Source organism: Myotis daubentonii, chromosome 15 (genome assembly GCF_963259705.1).
Source record: "Myotis daubentonii chromosome 15, mMyoDau2.1, whole genome shotgun sequence".
Taxonomy (NCBI): domain Eukaryota; kingdom Metazoa; phylum Chordata; class Mammalia; order Chiroptera; family Vespertilionidae; genus Myotis; species Myotis daubentonii.
Window position 1 is genome coordinate 33,492,025 of NC_081854.1, and position 21,568 is coordinate 33,513,592.

Consider the following 21,568-nt stretch of genomic DNA (forward strand, 5'->3'; position numbering starts at 1 on the left):
GGGCTGGGACTGATGCTCGGGGCCCTGAGGGGCAGGCACATCTGTTCCCACTTCCCCCAGCAGAGACCTTGGCCCTCAATCAGCTTGTTTCAATAAATGAGCAAACACTGAGCACTGCTTAATTTTCCCTAAAACACCTATCCCCACACCACCCTGTATTTTCCCAATAGCCTAGGCAAGTAGACAGGTAAGTGTTATCACCCCACATTACAGACGGGAAAACTGAGGCCTGGAGAGGGACTGTGCCTTGGTACAGCCATGTAGAGTCGCTGTGGGCCGGAGAATAATGACGGCAGTATTTATAGGAAGTTGTCCGGCTCTTTGCCACACCTGCGAGGTTCGGGCCTTGGGGGATGTGGTTATCCTCACACAGGTGGGAGCCTACCCAGCGATCAGGAGGGGAGCGCCAGGCGTTCTATGGCAAAGCAATGTGCTGCTCACACTGTCGGAGAGGCTGGGCTACCCTGGGCAAGTCACTTAACCTCTCTGAGCCACGACAGCACTGATAGAACACGGGATGCAGCACCCACCGCACCAGGCAGCCGTGAGGAGGAAGTGTGCCCCGGCCTGTGAAGGGCCTAGAGCAGTGGTTCTCAACCTTCTGGCCCTTTAAATACAGTTCCTCATGTTGTGACCCAACCATAAAATTATTTTCGTTGCTACTCCAGAACTGTAACGTTGCTACTGTTATGAATTGTAATGTGAATATCTGATATGCAGGATGGTCTTAGGCGACCCCTGTGAAAGGGTCGTTCGACTGCCAAAGGGGTCGCGACCCACAGGTTGAGAACCACTGGTTTAGAGAGAGAGAGGCTGGGGGCTTCCTTACAGCGTGGCCCAGCCCAGCTGTGTAAGGGTTAAAGCACACCAAGCATTTACCATGGGCAGGACACCCTGGCCTAAGACATCCCTTCACAGAATCCTCATGGCATCCCCGCTGTGTAGGAACTAGGGAGTCCCGTTGTACAGAGGGGAAACTGAGGCACAGAGCAGGACCAGGACTTGGCCTTCAGATTTCAGAGACCTTTAGGTTCAAGGTGGCCCACTCCCCACCCCTGGTCCTTTCCCTTGAGGCGTCAGGACGGAAAGAGCCAGGTCCTCATTCAGGGGCAGCACGGGAGGGAAACTCACCATTTTTGTCCGCGCGGCGGAAAATCTGCAGGGAAGAGAGACGGGTTGAGTCAGCCCTAGGCAGAGAGCAGGTGCCCTCCAGCGGCTCCAGAGCTGGAACAGATGTCCCCTCCCCCCGCAGGTGCCCTGGGAAACTGAGCCCCCACTTTCTCCCTCCCCAGGGAGGAGACCCGCCGGCTGGGATCCAGGGTGGGAGAGGGAGGGATGTTACAGGCAGAGGCCCTCCCAGCCACCCTAGCGGAAGCAGCCGCCCACGCTCCCTCTGTGCCGCCAGCCTGCCCACAGCCACGCTGACAGACACATGCACACGCGTGTGGACACTCTGGCTCACACTCTCCACATGCTTGGGGGTGCACTCCCAGCGCCACCGGTCCATGGGGCTTCACCCACTGTCGCACCCTGAGTTGCACACCCCGAATTTGTGTCCCGAGGACACAGCCACAGGCCTTGCAGCCTCAGGGCGCTCCAGGGAGGTTGGGTTAAGTCTGAACAGAGGCCTCTGCTAAAGGAACCTCCAGGCTTGGCCACTGGACCAGCCACAGGCAGGAGGGGCCTTTGGGCAAGGGAGCGAGTAGAAGCAGGTTGACAGGAGCTCAGGAAACCAGCTGCCGCCTCAGGTAGGAAAGAGGAGGGGCCAGCCCACACCCCCACCCCCACCCCCAGCCTGAGCTTGGAGACCAGATAACTCCTCCTCCTGGCATTTCGGGGCAGTAGCCCTGCTGATGGAAGGAGGGAGAGGTAGATCAGCACCTCAACCACCCACCTGGTGCGTCCCGGAGATAAAGGACAGAGGCCCCTGCAGGCCATGGGGCGGCATCCATTATCCACCCGAGGCTGTGACACACTGACACAGCAGCTCAGGAGATCAGCCCCTTCCTTAACTGAACCCCGATGCCAGGGTCCTGGGCAGGAAGGGGAGCACTCTCTGGCGCCCCTCAAAGCCTCAGCCCAGGGCCCACACTCCTGCTCCGAGGCTGGGTTCCACCCTCAGGTGCCGGCCGAGGGCCTGGGTGTTACTGAACCACATGACCACCTGCTGTGGCTCCAGAGTCTGCACGAGCACGGAGCCCCCCCATCTGCTCATCACCCCATTTCACAGATGAGGACACGGAGGCCCAGAGCCCGCAGGCAGTACTCCAGGACCCTGGAGCCCACCCCCTGGACTGTTAGAGGAGAGAATGGGAGGGGTCTGCACCCAGGGTCTGCGCCCCCCCCTTCCCTGCAGGGCGGGCCCAGGGCTTTCAGCTGCCAACTCTGCTGGGGTCTTGAGAGAGGGTCCGGGGTGTGTCGGGCTGTGCATGTGTGAGTGTGTTTGGGGGCACCAGCACCAGGACCCCAAGCACTCCCAGCAAAGCTCCACCCTCCCCGCCCTGCCCGGCCTTCTCTGCCCAGAGCCAGCTGTGGGTTCCAGGAAAGGAGAGAGAAAATCCACTCGTGCTCACGTGCACAAGCACACACACACACACACACACACACACACATACACACACACACACCCCTCCCAGAACACCCGCCCGCGCTTCCAGGGGCCCTGGCTGGGACATGCACTCCCCATTGCGGTGCTGTCTGTCTCTGGGGTACAGGGTGGGGAGTGGGGAGGAAGCCCCTCCACCTCCACCTGGCACCCCACCTCCCCATCCCCTGCCACCCACCCTACAGAATCTCCCTCCCATTTGGGGAGTGGGAGGCGGGAGCAGGCTTCCCCTAGGAAGGCAGTTTGGGTTCCAGAGAGGATGGGGGAGGGGTTTCGGGGGAGGGGGAGGAATGGACAGAGGGGACTCAGAGCGGCATGGGGGTGGTGATGGAGCTCAGAAAGGTCCGGACAGGGCTCCTGGGGGTGGTTCCAACTCTCTGGAAAGGAGAAGCGAAGACAGCGATGGGGAGTGGGCTTTGCTTGCAAAGAGCGGGTGGCAGGCTGATAGGGGCTCAGGGTCTGGCGAGGAAGAGACCGGTGGTCTCAGGAAAGTAGCCACCCACGCAGGGACCAGGCTGGAGAGCAGGAGGGGGTTGGGGCGGTCAGGGGCTCCCGTCCTGGGAAGGAAGGGGGGTGAAGGATGATGTTCGGGCTGGGAAAAGATGGGGATTGGGCCAAGACAAAGTAGGGGGATGGTGGTCAGGTCGAGGGGGCTCCAGGATCCGGCTCTGAGAAGGTGGGAATCCCTAGAAGCTGAGGGAGGGGGTGCGTCCAGGTGGAGGGATGAGCCTGGACCTGGATGGAGACGATGGGAATGTGGAGGGGCTGGGGGCGCGCGCTCTGGGACGCAGAAGGGCCGGTACCTGCTCTGCGCTGCCGAGGGGGATGGGCAGGGGGTTCCCTGTTTAAGGAAGAGGGGGGCCCGCGGGTCCCGGCGGCGACGAAGGGCGGCGTTGGGGGTCTCCCCGTGGAAGGATAGGGCTCGGGGTCCCGGCCCGCGCGTACTCACGTCCAGGATGACAGCGGTGCCCCCGCGCGGCGAGGCGGGGCCCGGGCAGGGGCCGGGGTCCACGGCGGGGTCCACGACAAGGGCGTCGGGGGCGTCGGGGACCAGCGGCACCCGGGGTTCCCCCATCCTGGCGCCCACCCAGCGCAGCAGCCCGCCCAGCGCCCGGCCCTGCGGCGGCGGCTCCCGGAGCAGCCTGTGCGCGCCGGCCCTGCACAGGCGCGCCGCCCGCTCGCACATCGCGCCGCGCCCGCCGCCGCCGCCGCCCGGAAGCCCGCCGACCCCCACCTTCCCGCCGCGGCCCGCCCCCGCGCGACCCCCTCCCCGGCTCCGCCGCCGCCCGCACCGCCCGCCCGCCCTCCCTCCCTCTGCCCCCGCGGCCGCGGCCAGCGCGGGGACGGGCCGGCGCCGGGGGACCGGGCGGGGACGGGCGTGCGCTCCGCCCGGACCCCGAGCCACGTGCCCTGTGTCCACCCCCCACTCCCAGCGGCCGGGCGCGGCGGCAGAGGGCTGCCCGCGGGGGTGCTGAACCCCGGCCCGGCCAGGGAGGGGGCTGCCCAGCAGTCGCGGGTTTGGTGCGGGTCTGGGTGCGGGGGTTTCTCCCCCCCAAAGTCTCCCGCTGCACCCCGCCCCCCCCCCCATGTCCCCCTACTCGCTCCTCTGGGCGCCGCCGCAGGGGCCGGAGCGTGGTGTCCGACGAGACCCGAGCGCCCTCTGCTGGCTCCAGCTGCCGGACTCGGCGCCCACTCCCTGGGCTTCCACCGCCACTGCCACTTCAGGGGCACCCCCTTCCCTCCTGGGGGCATGAGGCTCCCGCAGACCTCTCCTCCCAGAACCAGTCTTTTCCCGGAACACCCTCTTCCCCTCATTCCAAAGCTACGTGCTAGGCCCTGGGTCCCAACAATGGGCAAAAGGGACGGGAGTCTTGGCCTCCTGGAGCTTACAGCGGGCTGGGCAGACAGACGCGGGACAGAGTCCACCAATCAATGAACCATTAAAACGGAACTGCTAGGAAGTGGTGGGACCTTGGACCGTGAGCTGGTAATTTCCCTGGTGCCCATGGAGGGGTTTGTGTCAGAAAGTGCTTCCAAGAGGAGGTGATTCTCATGCTGAGGGAGTGGAAAGAGGAGGGAGGGTTCAAGAAAGGAGGAGAAAGTGGGCTGGAGGCCTGCCTGTGCAAAGGCCCTGTGGCAGGTGAAGGAGGCACGGTGAGCACGAGGGACTGACTGAAGGGCAACCATGGGCTGCGCCCCATTCCTCACACACACCTCCCCTCCCCTCTCTAACACACTGCCGTCACATCTGCCACACTCGGGGCACCGTCCCTTGTCCCCCAACCCCCAGTGCAAGGGCCTCCTCCCACAGGGCCCTGTGCTTGCCCCAGCTTAGAGCAGGCTCCTGGGCACCACACTCTTCCCCAAGCACAGACGTCTCAGACCCATGAGTGGAGGCAGGTGCTGGTTTTATTTGGGACCTGATTTTGGAAGGAGCGAGTCTGGAGTCAGACCCCGATGGTCCCCGCTCACACTGACACCTTTCACCCCAAGTTGCAGGTCTGGGCCGTAGTTCCGGCCCTGAGCTCTGGTCTGAGTCTGTAGCCTGGGTTCCCCACTCTTCAACTGAGGAGCCTGTTGCGTGAGCTCATGGCTACTCCTGTCTCCTGCCGGGAGAGGCCCCTTCTCTCACGGGGCGTCTGTGTCCGGCAGGGCTGTGGTGATCTCCCCTCCTCTTTAGGGCCTGGGTGTGAGGATGCCCGGCCGAGGGCTAAGGCGGTTTCCTGGCCTCCTTTCTCAGCAGGGAGCTGGCCACGGCCAGGGCCCCGCCCTGCACAAACCGCACGAAGTTGTCCCCGGCCAGCGGCCCCACGGCGTACAGGCCCTCCTGCTGTGTGCTCTGGTAGGTGAAGGGCTCCACGTCGATGGGGTTCCTCTTGGCGCTCAGAGGCTGGTCAGGGTCCACGGCGAGGGGGGCGCCTGCCCCCGGGAGGAAGGAGAGGTCGGGGTGGGAGCCGATGAGGACCAGCACCAGGGAGAGGCCGAAGACCTTGCGGAGGCCCTGGGGGTCCTGGAACAGCGCCTGGCGGTCCTCCTTGAAGAGCAGCAGCTGGTGCTCGGGGAGGCTGCGGTAGCCCTCGTAGGGGCTGGGCGACAGGATGGACTGCTCGCGCATCATCTGGTGCACCTTGTGGTACTCCGGGTACAGCATCTTGGGCAGCTGGTTGAAGACCAGGCCCGGGTCGTCCACGGTCCGGCGGAAGGCGTGGATCACGGGGATGTTGTAGTGGCGCGCGTAGAGCACCGCGTCGGCCGCCGACAGCCCCGCGCCGATGATGAGGACCGGGTCCGAATCTGGGGTCACTGTGCCCGCCCTGATGGCCACCTCCAGGGCCGACAGCTCATGGTGGACGAAGGGCAGGGTCTCCCCGGGGATGCCCAGCCGGGCCGGACTGTCCGACGTGCCTGTGGCCAGGACCACGTTGTGGGCCCACAGGGAGAAGGGCTGCTGGCTCTGGTCCTCTGTGGTCAGGAAGCCGCTCACCTGGAAGAGGGCGCTGGGGTCTCGGGCCCCAGAACCACTGGGCTCGGGGATCCCCCACTCCACAGCCGTGACCACGGCGCCGGACACAAAGCTCTGGCCCAGACCCTTCTTGTTCACGTAGTCCCTGTAGTAGTGAGCGATGTCCCCGGCTGTGGCGCGGCTGTTACGGAGACCTCTGGGGGGAAGGACACGGAAGGGTGAGTGACAGAGAGGGCCCTGGGGTCGGGGCTCGATCAGGTGGGACAGGGCTGGCATCAGGCCCTGGAGCCGACTACGGCTGTGCCACCCTCCAGCCTTAAGGCTTGGCCAAGGGGCTTAGTCTCTCTGGAGCCTCAGTCGCCTCCTCTGTAAAATGGAGCCGATAGAGCATCTTATTAGGGTGGGGCTGAGTGTGGCCTCTCAAGGCAGATGGCCTGGGTCCGTACCCTGACCTGCCACTGTTGAGCTACTTCCTCAAACTCTCTGCCTCAGTTTCCTCATTGCAAAATGAGGGTGACCATGGCGACAGCACCTATTTCGTGCCATTGTTGAGAGGATCACATGATGATACAAACGAAGAGCTTAGAAGAGAACCTGACAGGCAGTAAGGGCCACATGAGGGTCGGCCGCTGTTATTACCGCTAAGGACGAAGTAATACCAAACACACGTGTGGTAGGAGTCCATTTTTATAAAGGTCAGAAACAGCCGCAACTAATCTGTGGAGTTACAGGTCAACACAGTGGTTGCCTCGAGGCGGGGAGCTAGGGGGTATTGGGAGGGGTCTGAGGGGGTTCTGGGGAGAAGGGATCTATTTCCTGAGAATGAGTGGCTGGACGCAGGTGTGTCCACTGGGAAATTCCGTCCGCCTGTACACATGTGTACACATGTGGGTTGTGCACGTTTCTATACGCATATATACTTCAGTAAACAAGTTGACTTAAAAGATAACCATATAAAGCACTTGGCCTAGTCCCCAGCGGGGACTAATTATTATCGCCACCATCATCACTGTCACCACCTCCTCTGGGGCAAGGCCGCAGGCCAGTGTGGCTGGTGTGGAGCTGTGGCTCCTCTCAGCGCCTCCCTGTTTCTACCTGCGAGCCCTCAGGGGGTCACCTTCCCCACCTGTGGACTCTGTGAGAGAGGAACTCACTCAGCAGGAGTCCCGAGTGACAGCCAGCACATCCCCCAAGGCCACTCCAGCCACCCACCTCCCAGTCGCTACTAAAACTGGAACTCTGGGATTTACTCCCTTTCTCCGGTTCAAAGCACTGTCCTCAGATGATGTTACCTCGGTGTTCCTTATAGAGATGGCACATTCGAAGGAATGAAAGCTCCATGACTGGTCAGTGGCTTAGGAATGGGGCAGCCCTGAGGGCAGGGAGGGCATCTGCCTGCTTTTTTTGGCTCAGCCATCTAAGCACAAGGGCCTGCACGTAGATGCTTCCACTCCCTGGGGAATATTACGTGGCCATGTAAAAGGATGGCTGCAAGGGCTGTGATCGCCACGTGAGATGCTATCACACAATGTTAAATTTTGAAAGTGGGCTATGAAAGGCAATGCCTACAAGTGAAATTTAAGTTCCTGTCTGTTAAAACATCACTGTGTGCTAGATGTTTTCCTAGCAGATGAATCCTGGAAGGCTGGGTGCCTGCTGGGTGGGAGTGACGTGTGCCCTGTCACAGCCCTGAGGGTGGAGGAGAGCAGGCAGACACCTCACAGCGGGGATCCTCTGCCTGGACCGCTGGGCAGCCCTATGCCTCCCGCCCTAGGAATGCATTTACTCAGTGATTTAACTTTCCCCAGGGCGGTCAGAGGTGTGAGTCTGGGCTTTAGGAGAGGAAACAAGATGGGAGGAAAATACGCCGAGATGTGGCAGCAACGGACAGAAGTATGGGGTTGGGCGACTTGTTGTTCCTTTCTGTTTTCAGTTTTCTGTAGGGTGGCTGTGCTTCTAATACAAGAGCATTAAAAAAATAATTATATATATGTAAAAGCCTAAGGGACAGAATGACCAAATGACCAAACAACTGGCAGACTGCTTGCTCTCATGTGCACTGACCACCAGGGGGCAGACACTCAATGCAGGAGCTGCCCCTCTCATGGTCAGTGCGCTCCCACAGCCAACCTCCCGTGGCCCCACCCCCACCCCCAGCCCCTCGTCGGCCCACCCCAAACAGCCTCGATTGCTGGCCAGGCCGAGGGGCCCCACCAGTGCATGAATACATGCACCGGCCTCTAGTAATAAACAAAGGAGTGCAGCCTTTTAGCTGACCTAGAAGCAAGGAGATTGTTCCAGGCCAGGCTCAGAATTGTGGGAGGGGCAGCAGAGAGGCCTGAGGATTGGGGAGGGTGGGGGCAGGGCGTGGGAGCAAGGGAGGCTGTCTCCTTGGAGACTGGGATGCTATAGGAAGGCCAAGTCAGGGGGTCATGGGAGAGGGGGAGGGAGCACTGGACAAGGAGGCCCGGGGTGAACCCAGCGCTGCAGACCGCGGCCTGTGGATCCTACACAAGTCCCTTCCCATCGGCGCCTCGGTCTCCCCCCAAGCGCCTGGAGGAAGAGGAGGGCAGACGAGAGGATCCTTGGAGCCCCTTTAGCTCAGGCTCCTGGGCTGGTGTGGGGGGCGGGCCTGGGTCTCCCTGCCCACATGGCCTTCCGGGGCTGCCTCACCTGCGCTTCCTGCGCATCCAGTCCTTGACTTCCAGGTCCGGGAGCCCCATCCACTGGCCTTGGCTCAGGGTCACCATGGAGCCTTCAATGGACTGTGTGGGAAAAGGGTCCTTTGGTCCAGACCTCTGCTAGCCCCCAGCCCACTTGGGCTGGAGGACATGAGGCCTGAGCTCACTGGGAAAGGGAAGTGGGAGAGGAGGAGGGAGGAGGGGGAGGAGGAGGGGGAGGGGAGGGGGAGGAGGGGAAGGAGGGAGAGGAGGGGGAGGGGGAGAGGGAGGAGGGAGAGAGGGAGGAGGGGGAGGGGGAGGAGGGGGAGGGGGAGGAGGGGGAGGGGGAGGAGGAGGAGGAGGAGGGGGGAGGAGGGGGAGGAGGAGGAGGGGGGAGAGGGAGGAGGGAGAGAGGGAGGAGGGGGAGGGGGGGAGGAAGGGGAGGAGGAGGAGGGGGGAGGAGGGGAAGGAGGAGGGGGAAGGGGAGGAGGGGGAGGGGGAGGGGAGGAGGGGGAGGGGGAGGGGAGGAGGGGGAGGGGGAGGAGGGGGAGGAGGGGGAAGAGGGGGAAGAGGGGGAGGGGGGAAAGGGAGGAGGGGGAGAGGGGAGGGGGAGGAGGGGGAAGCGGGGGAGGGGGAAGCTAATAGGAAAGCTGGGAAATGGAAGAGCCCTGACCCTGACTTAGGGAGGGAGTCCCCCCAAGACCTCGGTAGATTCGCCCCAAATCACCTTGCACCTTCCCGGTCCCACTTACATGCCAGGCTCCCCCAGGCAGGTTCCGGCCCAGGACCACGTGGGGGACGGCTCGCTCCCTCTGGAGCTTCCAGGTGAGGACGGACTCCGCGTTCCCCCCAAAGTCTGTGTCTGGGCGCAGGAGGGCGTCAAAGAGCAGGGCCACAGGGCTCTGGCACCGGCCTTCGAGGCCCTCAGACAGGTAATCCAGGTCCTGGAAGGGAGAGGCACGGGTCAGGGCCACCCGGGGAAGGGCCGGCTCTGCATTCCCACCCTCGCCTCAGGGTGGCCGGGGAAGCTGGGGCATGCTGCCTCTCCAGGGCACGTTAAGGGGTCTGACGAGTCAGTCCTGCAGCTGCCCTTTGCCTATGTCTCTCAGATGTGCATGAGTAGGAACACTTTCTCTGCACATCATACTGAGGAGCCAGCGTCCTGTTGTGAGAAAGAGCTTTGAAAAAGGCTGATCTACACCAACCATCAGCTTACTTCCCTATCCACCAGCTCGAGTGGCAGGTGACCTGGAGGATGGATGCTGCCTGAAGGGGGGGGGGGGAAGGGGGTGGTAATGTGTGGCCTCCAGGAAAGGCAAGGAGCCAGGAGGGGGCTCTGTAAGCCCCGCTGGGCAGCAGGCAGGAGAAGTGGGAAGCCTGGGGCAGGTTTCTCAGCCTGCACTCCTGGCACTGGGGCTGGATCACGCGTTAGAGTGGGCGCTGCCCTGTGCGTTGTGGGATGTTTAACAGCATCCCTGGCCTCCAGCCTCTAAGCCAGGGGTAGCATCCCTCCAGCTGTGACAACTGGCATTGTCTACAGGTATTGCCCAGCGTCCGCTGGGGCGCAAAAACGCCCCCAGTTTAGGCCCAGTGGCCTAGGGGCGGAGACAGCTGATGTGGCATTTGTGGGTCTCGAAGGATAGCCCTGGTTTCTCTTTCAGTTTCCACGGCTGATTTTGTGGCCTCTCACGTTCAGGGTTTGGGCTTGTGTCTAACAAATGCTTACTTTGGTGTTTGCCCTGGGAAAGCTGGGAGAGCTTCCCCAGAGGGGTGTGTCCCCCCCCACTCCCCCACCCTTCACCCCCACCCCGCTCTAGCCCACCTGGTCCAGGAGGGAGACCCCCGGGGCCTCGGAGAGCTTCCTCTGCAGCAGGGGATGTGGGTGGACGGCATCCGGCTTCACGTAGGGGGTGTAGCCGGAGAGCAGGTAGGACAAGCAGATGCCGGAGGGACCATTGCCTGGGGAGAGAGGGATGGAAGGTCACTGCTGCCTCCGGCTTTCGTCTCGATCTGCCTTGTTCACTGAATCACTCTTCATTCATAAAAATGACACATTTATTAAGCCCTTGTCATGTGCCAGGCACCGTGCACACTGACAGTAACAAGTAATAGCAATTGTTGAGAGCCTACTAGGTGCCGATAGTAGTGCTGTTAGGAGCAGTGCTACTTAAGTAACAATAAAGTGGTCATGGCCGCTTACTGTGTGCCAGGCTTTGTGTTAAGGGATTTTAATAATAAAATAATGATATACTGACAGATGCTGCTGCTGCTGTACCAAGTCCCCGAAGTGCCTGCATTCTTCCACTGAGCTCTCCCAATGACTCAGCGAGGTACATGCTACTCTTTTCCTCCTTTTATACTGAAGGAAGCTGGGGCCCAGAGATGCTAATGAACTTGCCTGTGGCCACACAGCAACACCACCCAGAGTCTGAGATAACTAAGAACTAGTTCTGTCTGGTGGGTCAGAAGACAAGTGAGTCATTATAGTGCTGACTGCTGCATGCTCAGGGCTGGGGGGTGAGCCTCAGGGGCCTTGGATGCTTAGGAGGGGAGCTAAGCCACCCCCAAGTCTGAATGAATCTCACAGCTTATCTGTGGAATTTCTTGGGCAATTACCTCAAGACATCCTTCTATTCTTATCTTCCCTCTTTCTTTATCTTGCGCTATGCAGAATAGTGCCCAGATGTAGAACACGATGAAAGGACAAACCGCATGGAATGGCTGATGCTCAACTGCTTTGACTTACAAAAAGGAACACATTTCATGGAGTTCAACCTGACGTTTGCATGGCGGAGGGGCCACCTGTCCTCCGTGTTTGCAGACCTGAGGACAGGACTACACGCTTCGGCTGTGCCCCCCCTCACTCAGCACCCAGCCTGGTGCCAGGTATGGGAGAGCACAGGACAACACAGACTGAGGACCAAGCCCCCACCCCTCGCTGCCCTTGCCTTGCAGGGTCTTTGAAGGATTACATGGAATGCTACCGCATAAGTTGTAAGCATAGCCCAGCTGGCGTGGCTCAGTGGTTTGAGCGTCGACCTGTGAACCAGGAGATCATAGTTCAATTCCCCGTCAGGGCATATGCTTAGGTTGTGGGCTCAGTCCCCCGTGTGGGGCATGCAGGAGGCAGCTTATCAATGATTCTCTCATTGTTGATATATATCTCTCCCTTTCCCTTTCCCTTTCTCTCCGAAATCAATAAAGATATATATATATATATATATATATATATATATGTATATATATATTTAAATTGTAAGCATAGCACTGGGCACAGAGTGAATGCTGAGTGGTGAATTTTAAAGACAACAAAAAATGAATGAATAAATATAAGTAAATAAAGGCCTGGGCTGGCCCTGCCTGCCTCCTGACCACTGATACTGGAGGCCCCTGGAAAGCTCAGGGCAGCCCCTCCCCTGTCCAGGGCAACACTCACCGATAATGATGACCTTGAGGGGCTCTGAGCTGCTGGCACCCAGGCGGTCCTTCCTCCAGTTGCTCATGGCTGCAGCTGATGGGGGGCTTGGCGCTGGCAGCTGACCTGGAGGCACAGGGAAGGAGGGGCCACTGGGTGAGCGTTGGGTGTCATGTGGTCCCTTCCCACCTGTAGTATAGGTGTCCTCCTGTGGCCCTCAGGGTCAGGTCCAAGTCCTCCCAGAGGATATAAAATTGCCAGTCTCTCTCCCGTTTTGCTCCCTCACACCTGCTCTATTCCAGCCAGGCCCCTTCCCCTCCCCCAATTCTTCAGGGTCACCTCTGCTTCTCTGAGCCTCAGTCCACTCTGCCCGTCTCACCAATGGGGCCGTAACAATACCCGAAGCCTATTATTCACCTTCCATGAGGCCCCCTCTGCCCAGCCTGAGGGCCAGCCGCGCACAGCACTTCCGTGCCGGCCATAGCGCCAGCCGGCAATCCAGCTAGAGGTCTTGGTGTAGGCTGGCGGACTTTGGAGCCATCACCTGGCCCTAGCAAGGCACTTCCCAGCTGGTGGCCATGGCCCATATCTGGACTTCCCTGGGTCTGTTTCCTCATCAATGATATGGGCTGCTGGGGACATAGTGAGGTCATGCATGTGAAAAAATCTGCCACTAGGGAAAGACCTGAGCTCATTGCCTACCCTAGGGGCTGGGCCTGGAGGTGGGGGAACTTTGGAAGCCTAGAGTAATTTGGTTTGGGGAAAATGCCTATAAACCTGAACATTTCTGGAGCATCAGTGCCCCCTGCAGGCCACAGACTAAAATCACTCAACAGGACCCAAACCCAGTTCTTAGGGTTGTAGGTGCCGGAGAGTCCAGATCCACTTCACATCCCCCAACCCCTCTAACAGGGCCCCGCCTTACCCACTGTCCAGCAGCCCTGCCGTCCTGAGGCCACAGGCAACATCCAGGTGAGTGTGTGAGGAATGGGTGGCCGTTTGGCACTTGCTATCTACTGGGTATCTAGCAGACTTTTTCTCAAGTCCTCCTCACACTAACTGGATGCAGAAAGTACTGTCAAGGCTACCATCCCATGTAACAGGTGTGTAAACAAGGGCGGAGAGAGGTCGCACAAGTTTCTCAGTGTCTTGCAGCAGCGTTTTCAACCAGGGCTAACTGTGCCCAGGCTTTGCCTGTGACCGTGCCTGTCCCCAGGTATGACCCAGGGCTCCTCGCCTCATCTTGGGCCTTGGGCCGGGGACAACCACCCTCTCCTGTCGGGGTGAGCCTCCTGTCCCCCAGCATCTCCCTGGAGAGACAAAAGGTAGCACCCAGCTGACACTGGGGTGCATGGTCTCCATGCCTGGTTCCCTGTGTGCTGGAGGAGAGGATTTGAGGCGCATCACTGCCACTCATAACAACAACAGGCTACCATTCCTGTATGTCTATGGAGTGGCTTGGTGCCAAGTATGTTCTAAACACTGTGTCCATTAACTAATTGAATCCTTATTTAACTGGGCTATTATAAGTACTCTTACAATCACTCCCATATTACAGATGGGGAAACTGAGGCCCAGCAAGCTTCTTACAGCCTGTACGGTGTGCCAGGAGTTCTGCCCTGGCTTGCACGGGCCCAGCTGGCTGGAGCCCAGGCCACCTCTTTGCAGAGTGCAGTGTGACAGGGTGTGGCAGCTCCTGCCAGAGGCCCTTCCCCGCCTGAAAGTGTAGCACACGCGCCCGTCCCTGCTCGCCCTACTGCTCTGTCCCTGCGCTGGTGCTGGGGAGGGAGCCAGGGGGCCGCGTTCCCAGGTGGGTGGGCAGGTTTCTCAGTAACCACCGCGGCCCTGGAGAACAGGGCGGTAGCTCCCAGAGCTCTCCTCTCACTCTCCTGGTGCCTTCAAACAGCCCTGGGCACCGCCCCTGGTCGTCACCGTCCGCGGGAGTAACAGCAAAGCGGACACCTGTGTCCTTGCTAAATGCTCCCTGTGCTTTAGCTCCTTCAAGCCTCACAGTAACTGCTTTGCAGATGGGAAAACTGAGGCTTGGGGAGGTGAGGCTATGCCCCTGAGGTCCCAGAGCCTGTGGGTGATGGAGCTGTGGGTGACGGAGCTCGAGTTTGATCCCTAAGGGCTGAGACCACCTAGTCACCCCATGTCCCCCCAAATGAGTATGCGAACCTGCTCCGAGCCCCCTGGCACGCCCACGCAGGCCACCGCTCACCACCTCTGTCTCTGAATCCTCCCAGCACCAGTGAGGAGCTGACGACCCCTATCACCCGCCCGGGAGGCGCAGGGGCCCCGTTACCCCCAGGGCTTTGGACTCCAACCCCAGTGCTCACTCCCAGAAGCTTCTGGATGTCATGCACTTGAGGTCACCGCCCAGGGCCGACCGGAAGGGTCATTTCCTGTGCAGCGACACGGCCGTCCCGGAGACCTGAGCAGCGTCCAGTTCCCATAACCTCGGAGGAAGGCACACCGCCAACGCACAGCAGCACAGCTGCCAGTTTTCCTGTTTCCATTCTTTTCACGCTTCTTAGCGTGTGGAGCCAGGCAGGCAGCGTTTAATGTTAACTTCTTGTTTCAGCCCCTCTGGTTGAAGAGGGCAGGTGTCATCTAAAAAAAGTTCACATTGCCCTGGCCGGTTTGGCTCAGTGGATAGAGTGTCGGCCTGCGGACCAAAGGGCACGTGCCCAGGTTGCAGGCTCCTCCCCGGCCTGGGCCCTGGTTGGGGCTCATGCAGGAGGCAACCAATTGATGTGTTTCTCTCACATCGATGTTTCTCCCTGTCTTTCCCTCTCTCTCTTCCACTTTCCCTTAAAATCAATGGGAAAATATCCTCGGGTGAGGAGTAACAAAATAAATAAATAAATAAATGAACATGTAAAAAGTTAACATTAAAAACGGATTCAAAATCACCAAAGCAGAGAAGCATAAACAAAGTGGAAATCAATGCCCTTCCAGAGAGTGTTTCCCGTAGGCTTGCAGCACTGTCCTTCCCAGTCACTGACTTCAAGCAGCTCCGAGTCCCTGGGACGCATGCGTGGCTGCGTGGTTTGAGCGCCTCTGGTGGCCTGGAGCCCCGACACCTGGACCCACAGCAACCTCTCCAGGTGGGTTTTTTAACCAGAGGGAGGCGCAGAGGTCAGGAGGAAGGAGGTGGCTTGCCTAGGCCGTCCAGGGATGTCTGAGACAGGCCCACGCGCACAAATCCAGCCCCTGGATACCTGTCAGTGCCACCAAGCAGGTGACATGAGCTGTGGGCGGGGAGGATGAAGAGGCGCTCTGTGGCCTAGCCTCTCCCCCCTGGAGGCCCGAGAGCTCCGAGGTCCCCAGGCTTCCTGATCTCAGCCCCTCCCTCCCCCTTCCTGAGAAGCCAAGGCCCTGGGGCCCGGGTCGTGCTTGGGCACCAGGGGTGAGGTTGGGGGGGGGGTGCTGCCCCACTTGAACAGGAGAGGCGGGACCCCAGGGGAAGCACCCAGTCTGGCTTCAAGACCCAGTGGCCTCGAGACACTGGGCAGCATGCCTGGAGTTAGCCACACCCCCCTCTCTCTCCTGCCAAGAGCAGCATCACATGGGCAGGGTGAGCTCCGACTGTGGGCAGCAGGGCAGTTGTCCTGCTGAGGTTGCCAGGCACCTGGAGGTGGGCATGGCCAGGAGGAGGAAACTGGTGGTGGGGGGAGAAGCATGCGGGCTGGGAAGCCAGGGTGGGCCTCCTCTCAGGACCACCTGGGAGCTCCCTTGCCTGGCTCCAGGGCCCTGCTGGCACCCCCTGCCCAGGACAACTACCATGTCCCACCCCCATGCCTTGCCCAGCCCACTCACCTGACCTACAGGGGACCAGGGAGACGCTGAGCCTGGTCTGGTCCTGGTCTGGTCGGACACTAGGAGAGCCCGCGAGGGAAGACGCTCATTACCCTTTAGGGATCCGAGAGGCTGTGAAAGGCCAGGGCCAGCCAGGGTATTTCAAGAGGCGGGTGGTGGGCGGGGCCAGGAAAATCACTTTCATAAGCGTGAGTCAGCAGGGGCCCCTGGATGAATGAACTTGGCAGTCATCCTGCCTGCCCCAGGGCCAGCCTTAAAGGGGTCCCCCCACAGGGCTGTCTGTGTGGCAGAGGGACTTGGGGTGACCAGGCTGCCCCCTACCCCACTCCACCCTGGGGGCTCAGTGAGTGAATGGAGGAACCAGGGACGCTGAATGAGCCAACCTGCAGTTCCCTTAGGGAGCAGGAGAGGATCTGCACCTTTAAGTGGAGAAAGACTTCCCTTCCTGCACTCCCCCTGGCTCCATGGTGTCTCCACTCTGCCCCCCCCACCAACCCCCTCTGGCACCAAGCTGCCCAGCTGAGAACCTGGCTCTGCCACTTCCTGGTCAAGCTGCCTCAGTTTCCTCATCTGAAAAATGGGATCAAGTAACAGAGTGTTCCACTTGGGGTGGGGGTGGCATTTAAATGACCTCATCCTGGGTTACCCCCCCTAAAACGTGAAGCCTGCTCCCTGGTTCTTATATTTTTTCCTGAGCGCGTAGCAGTGCACACCTCCCATTTTGCTGATTCTTACTTATTTTATTGTCTCGCTCCCCAAACCAGGATGTGGTTCTGTGTGGGTAGGGAAGTGTAACTGTCTGTTTTATCCCATGTCTCCAATAGTGCTCAGCACACAGTAGGCGCTCCAGAAGAAGGAAGGGATGGAGTTGGGACGGGATTTGGCCCATGAACCTCAGTGTGCGGATTAGCTGTTATTTTTTTGTCCATGTGATTGTCCCCCGTGTGACTCTCTCTCATCGGGGGACTTCCCTGCCAGCCCTGCCAGGGATGGGCGTGGTGACAAGTGGGGCACCAACTTGCATGTGAAACTTAAGGGGTGCCCAAAGCACTGAGAGATCAAGAAAATGTGCTAATGCAATTTTTTTAAAAAAATCAAAATTAATGCAAAAAATCTAGGGTAAACAAAATACTAAAATTTCGAATGAAGACGGGCTGTGCCAGGGCTGAGCCACAGGGAGGCCCGATGCAAAGAATCAGAACACTGCTGCTGTCTTTGTTTAGATTCTGAGCGGTTCTCAACCTGGGGGTCGCGACCCCTCTGGGGGTCGAACGACCCTTTCACAGGGGTCGCCCAAATACATCCTGCATATCAGATATTTACATTACGATTCATAACAGTAGCAACATTACAGTTATGAAGTAGCAACGAAAATAATTTTATGGTTGGGGGTCACCACAACATGAAGAGCTGTATTAAAGGGTCGCAGCATTAGGAAGGTTGAGAACCACTGCTTTAGAACTTTGCCATTTTACCCTGCATTTGGCATTATTTTTTCTTTTAAAAATATTGCATGAACGCACTGTGTGCCTCGATTTTTGGAGTGCTGTGTGCCCCTTGCAGTTTGTGCTAGAGGTGATCTCTCTCCCAGTCCTGGCACCAGGTCTGACTGCAGGGCTCCTTTCAGGGACAAAGGGTGGGGCACCTCAGAGAATGAGAGACCTGCTGGGACCTGCAAAGAGAGGGAGTGAGGGAGAGAGAGAGAGAGAAGCGGAGTGCTGGCACAGGGCGGGGCTGGGGAGCACCCAGAGGGCTTGGGGGCAGCATGAGCTGCTGGGGTGAGGAGGGTCCTGGGTTTAGGGAGGAGGTCAGGCACAATTGGGTTCATGGCCAAGGGCCCCAGGGGCTGGGGAGATGAGTAGGGAGGTGGGCAGCACAGGGCCAGCCCTGCCCTAGGCCCCACTCTTCTGCCTGCCGGTCCCCTGGGTGCTCCTGGGAATTGCCGTGTGTCAGGACTCACCCTCAGAAGGGCCCAGCACTTGGTTTAATGCTCTGTTGTCATCACCTTAAAATCCTTAAGAATTTTTGAACAAGCAATCCCACATTTTCATTTTGCTCTGTGCCCCACAAATTGCATGACTGGTCCAGGCTGGGCATCAGTGACCCCTGGGGTCATGTAGCATGTAGAGTGGGGTAGAGGAAGCCACTGCTCCAGGCCTCAGCACTGCTGCAGGTGTGCTGTGTGACCTTGGGCTGGTGGTCTACCTCTCGGGGTCTCTGGTCCAACCATGGCCTTGTTACCAACACTCTTTGACACTCTGAACCCGTACCCAACACACAGACCAGGGTTAGTGGGGGTCTGACCACACAGAGAGCCTGTGAGAGTTAGGAGCGCAGTTCTGGGTCTGACCACACGGGGAACCCGTGAGGGCCAGGAGTGCAGTTCCGGGTCTGACCACACGGGGAGCCGTGAGGGCCAGGAGTGCAGTTCCGGGTCTGACCACACGGGGAGCCGTGAGGGCCAGGAGTGCAGTTCTGGGTCTGACCACATGGGGAGCTCGTGAGGGTCAGGAGTGCAGTTCCTGGTCTGACCACACGGGGAGCCCGTGAGGGCCAGGAGTGCAGTTCCGGGTCTGACCACACGGGGAGCCCGTGAGGGCCAGGAGTGCAGTTCCGGGTCTGACCACACGGGGAGCTTGTGAGGGCCAGGAGTGCAGTTCCGGGTCTGACCACACGGGGAGCTCGTGAGGGTCAGGAGTGCTGTTCCTGGTCTGACCACACGGGGAGCTTGTGAGGGCCAGGAGTGCAGTTCTGGGTCTGACCACATGGGGAGCTCGTGAGGGCCAGGAGTGCAGTTCCTGGTCTGACCACACGGGGAGCCCGTGAGGGCCAGGAGTGCAGTTCCGGGTCTGACCACACGGGGAGCCCGTGAGGGCCAGGAGTGCAGTTCCGGGTCTGACCACACGGGGAGCCGTGAGGGCCAGGAGTGCAGTTCCGGGTCTGACCACACGGGGAGCCCGTGAGGGCCAGGAGTGCAGTGTGGGGACCTACCTCTTGCACAGTCTGCATCTTTCCCCAGCAGCCATGTCGCTGGCTTCACTTCCCCATCCCAGGACTCTGGTTTGCAACTTCCCAGTGCTTTGGATGTGTAAACTGAGGCAAAGAGAGATATCCCAGAGTCAGAGACTCCCATCGGAGGGCGAGGCTGGGCTTGGGGAAGCCTGGGGATGGAGGTCCAGAGGGGAACCCAGGAAAGAGGGGGCTCCTGGGACCCTCATATCCTGGGTCTGGCGGGTATTTCCTCCCTGACCTGCCCGCTACCCCCACCGGCCTTGACCCATCTTCTGGATTTTGAAAATTTGCTGATATGGAGAATCGTAGGCGAAATGTGGACTTTATTCCCTGTCACAGGTTCACTGGCCAGGAGATTATCAGAAATAGAATGTGTTGAACTGCTTCCAGGAAATCGCAACTAAGACAAAGACAGATCATGTCACAGGCAGACAAAGAGGTGATGGTTAAAGAGTGGGGCACAGCGAGGGAAGGAGCAAGATGCAGGCTGACTTTCAGGGAACTTGTGCTCTTGGACTCCAGTGGGCACCCCAGTTCCTCTAGACCAGTCTTGTCCCCATTCTCCACCACGAGTTCAAGTGGCTATTAAGCACCTAACGCGTGAGCCTCTGAATTCAGATGTGATGAAAGTAGGGCAGCAGATGCACGGAATAAAATATAGGGGCCCAGGTGATTTGGAATTTCAGATAAACAAGAAATAAACTTTTGGAGCCCGGCCAGCATGGCTCAGTGTTTGAGCGTCCACCTCTGACCAGGAGGTCACGGTTTGATTCCAAGGTCAGGGCACATGCCCAGGTTGCTGGTTCAGGAGGCAGCCAATCAACGGTTCTCTCTCATTATTGATGCTTCTATCTATCTCTTCCTCTCCCTTCCTCTCTGAAATCAATAAAAATATATTTTAAAAAAAGAAATAAACTTTTGGTATAAATATGTCCCATGCAATATTTGGGATATGTGCATATTAAAATTTTTTTTCATTAGTTATCTGAAATTCCAAGTTACCTGTGCAGCCTGTATTTTCTTTGGCAAATCTAGCTGCATTAAACACACACTAGATTTCAAAGAGTTACGACAATTTAAAAAAAAAAAAAGGAAGGTAAAAATGCTGGCTGCTTATGCAAATTGGGACATTCCCAGGGTTAGACTGACATCCCCCCGCCCCTCCCCCCATGTTCCAGGAACCCCCTCAGTCCTGAACAACCAGGACGGTTGGTCACAGGGGAGCATTGCAAGGGGCTGGCAGCGTGACTTGGGAGCGATGCTTCCCTTCTGAGCCTCAGTTTCCCCATCTGTGCACTGGTATTGCCAGTGTGGGGCTTGCAAGGTGGTCACAGCTGGTCAGTGCAGCTGAGGGAAGGGACCTGGCACGTGGTGGGGGGGACTCAGACTCAGCAGTCTGTCCCACTGGTATGGCAGACCGCCCCCTCCAGGCCTCCTGCAGGTGCTCTGAAGCTGGGGACCCAGCGGAAGAAGGTAGGGTAGGCTCAGGGTGCTTCTCTGGGGTCCTCTGCCCCATATCAAAACCACCATTCCCCTCTCCCTCAGACCTTCCAGAAGCATCCAAAGGAACCACTCCAGGCCCCTCCTCCCTCCTGTCCTCCTCGTCTCTTCTCCCTTGTGGTGGCTCCCACAGCGCTTGCTGGGCACCTCCAGGCGCTGGCCCTGTGGCCAGATGTTTCCTTCCACACAGCTGAGGCTCAGCAGCCAGCCTTGACCCTGAGGCCACACAGCAAGGGCAGCAGAGCTGGGGCTCAAACCCAGGGCCACTCCTGAGAGTCCGGGACCGCCCAGAAGAAAGGCAGGCGACAGACTAACAAGAACAAAGCTCCTTCCTGTCTCAGGGGCAAAGGCACGGCTCAGGGACCCTCCTGAAAGGCCCGCCCATCCCCACGGCCACCCCTTTACCACGTGCCCGCACCCCAAGGCGTTTCAGGGACCCATACGCCTGGTCTGTACCCCAGTCCAGGAGGAAGGCAGGGTGTTATTATTCTCCCATCTACAAGCGAGGAAACGGAGGCCTGAGCGTGCCACATGTGGCCTCAAGTCACGTTATGGCGCTGACCTGGGACGTGACCAGGTTGTGCACAGCGCCCTGGCACGCGAGACCAGGCCCCTCCGGGGCACGCCAGGAGAACTAATATTTGCCGGTGCCTCGCCGTTTACAGAGCCTTGTTATTCACCTTCACTCATTGATCCTCCCGCCCACCGGAAAGGTAGGCAAATATTTTCAACAACAACTTTAGTTTGCAGATGAAGAAACCAGAGACTGGCCCAAGGCTAGGCAATGAAGTGGAGCAGCAGCCCTAGTGGGTGTGGCTCAGTGGATAGAGCATCGGCCCGCAGACTGAAGAGGCCCCGGTTTGATTCCAGTCAAGGGTACGGACCTCAGTTGCAGGCTCGATCACTGGCCCAGGTCAGGATGCATGCAGGAAGCAACCAATCCATGTGTCTCTGTCACATCAATGTTTATCTCTCTCTGTCTCTCTAAAAGTCAATGGAAAAATATCCTCAGTTGAGGATTTAAAAAAATAAATAAATACACGAAGTGGGGCAGGTGTGAGCTGCCAGGGTTCAGCATGGATGTTTGACTC

The 21,568-nt window shown here is 58.9% G+C and overlaps 2 protein-coding genes across 36 annotated transcripts in view; both read right to left on the bottom strand.

Annotated features, from left to right (window-relative positions):
- NECAB2 (N-terminal EF-hand calcium binding protein 2) overlaps positions 1-3,874 on the bottom strand; it is a 31,426-nt gene extending 27,552 nt beyond the window's left edge. For 24 of the 25 annotated variants that reach the window (XR_009448861.1, XR_009448862.1, XR_009448864.1 and 21 more), the window contains exons 1-2: positions 3,555-3,874; positions 1,132-1,156 (exon numbers count right to left, since the gene is read on the bottom strand). Coding sequence is in view for 21 of the 25 variants with exons in the window: in XM_059667222.1 (XP_059523205.1) it covers positions 1,132-1,156; positions 3,555-3,791 (262 nt within the window). In the remaining 4 variants the exon portion in view is untranslated. The remainder of the gene's footprint in view (positions 1-1,131; positions 1,157-3,554) is intronic. The other variant, XM_059667235.1, reaches the window with a different exon arrangement.
- A 1,124-nt stretch (positions 3,875-4,998) lies between these two features.
- The window catches only part of LOC132217152 (malonyl-CoA decarboxylase, mitochondrial), a 56,755-nt gene continuing 40,185 nt past the window's right edge, over positions 4,999-21,568 (bottom strand). For 4 of the 11 annotated variants that reach the window (XM_059667248.1, XM_059667246.1, XM_059667250.1 and 1 more), the window contains 6 exons: positions 18,957-19,058; positions 12,165-12,269; positions 10,551-10,687; positions 9,481-9,672; positions 8,742-8,833; positions 4,999-6,264 (listed from right to left, as the gene is read on the bottom strand). In XM_059667248.1, the coding sequence (XP_059523231.1) occupies positions 5,316-6,264; positions 8,742-8,833; positions 9,481-9,672; positions 10,551-10,687; positions 12,165-12,269; positions 18,957-19,058 (1,577 nt within the window). In that variant the 3' untranslated portion in view covers positions 4,999-5,315. Of the gene's footprint in view, positions 6,265-8,741; positions 8,834-9,480; positions 9,673-10,550; positions 10,688-12,164; positions 12,296-12,560; positions 13,043-15,965; positions 16,120-18,956; positions 19,059-21,568 lie in introns of those variants that run through there. The other 7 variants (XM_059667249.1, XM_059667247.1, XM_059667257.1 and 4 more) reach the window with 4 other exon arrangements.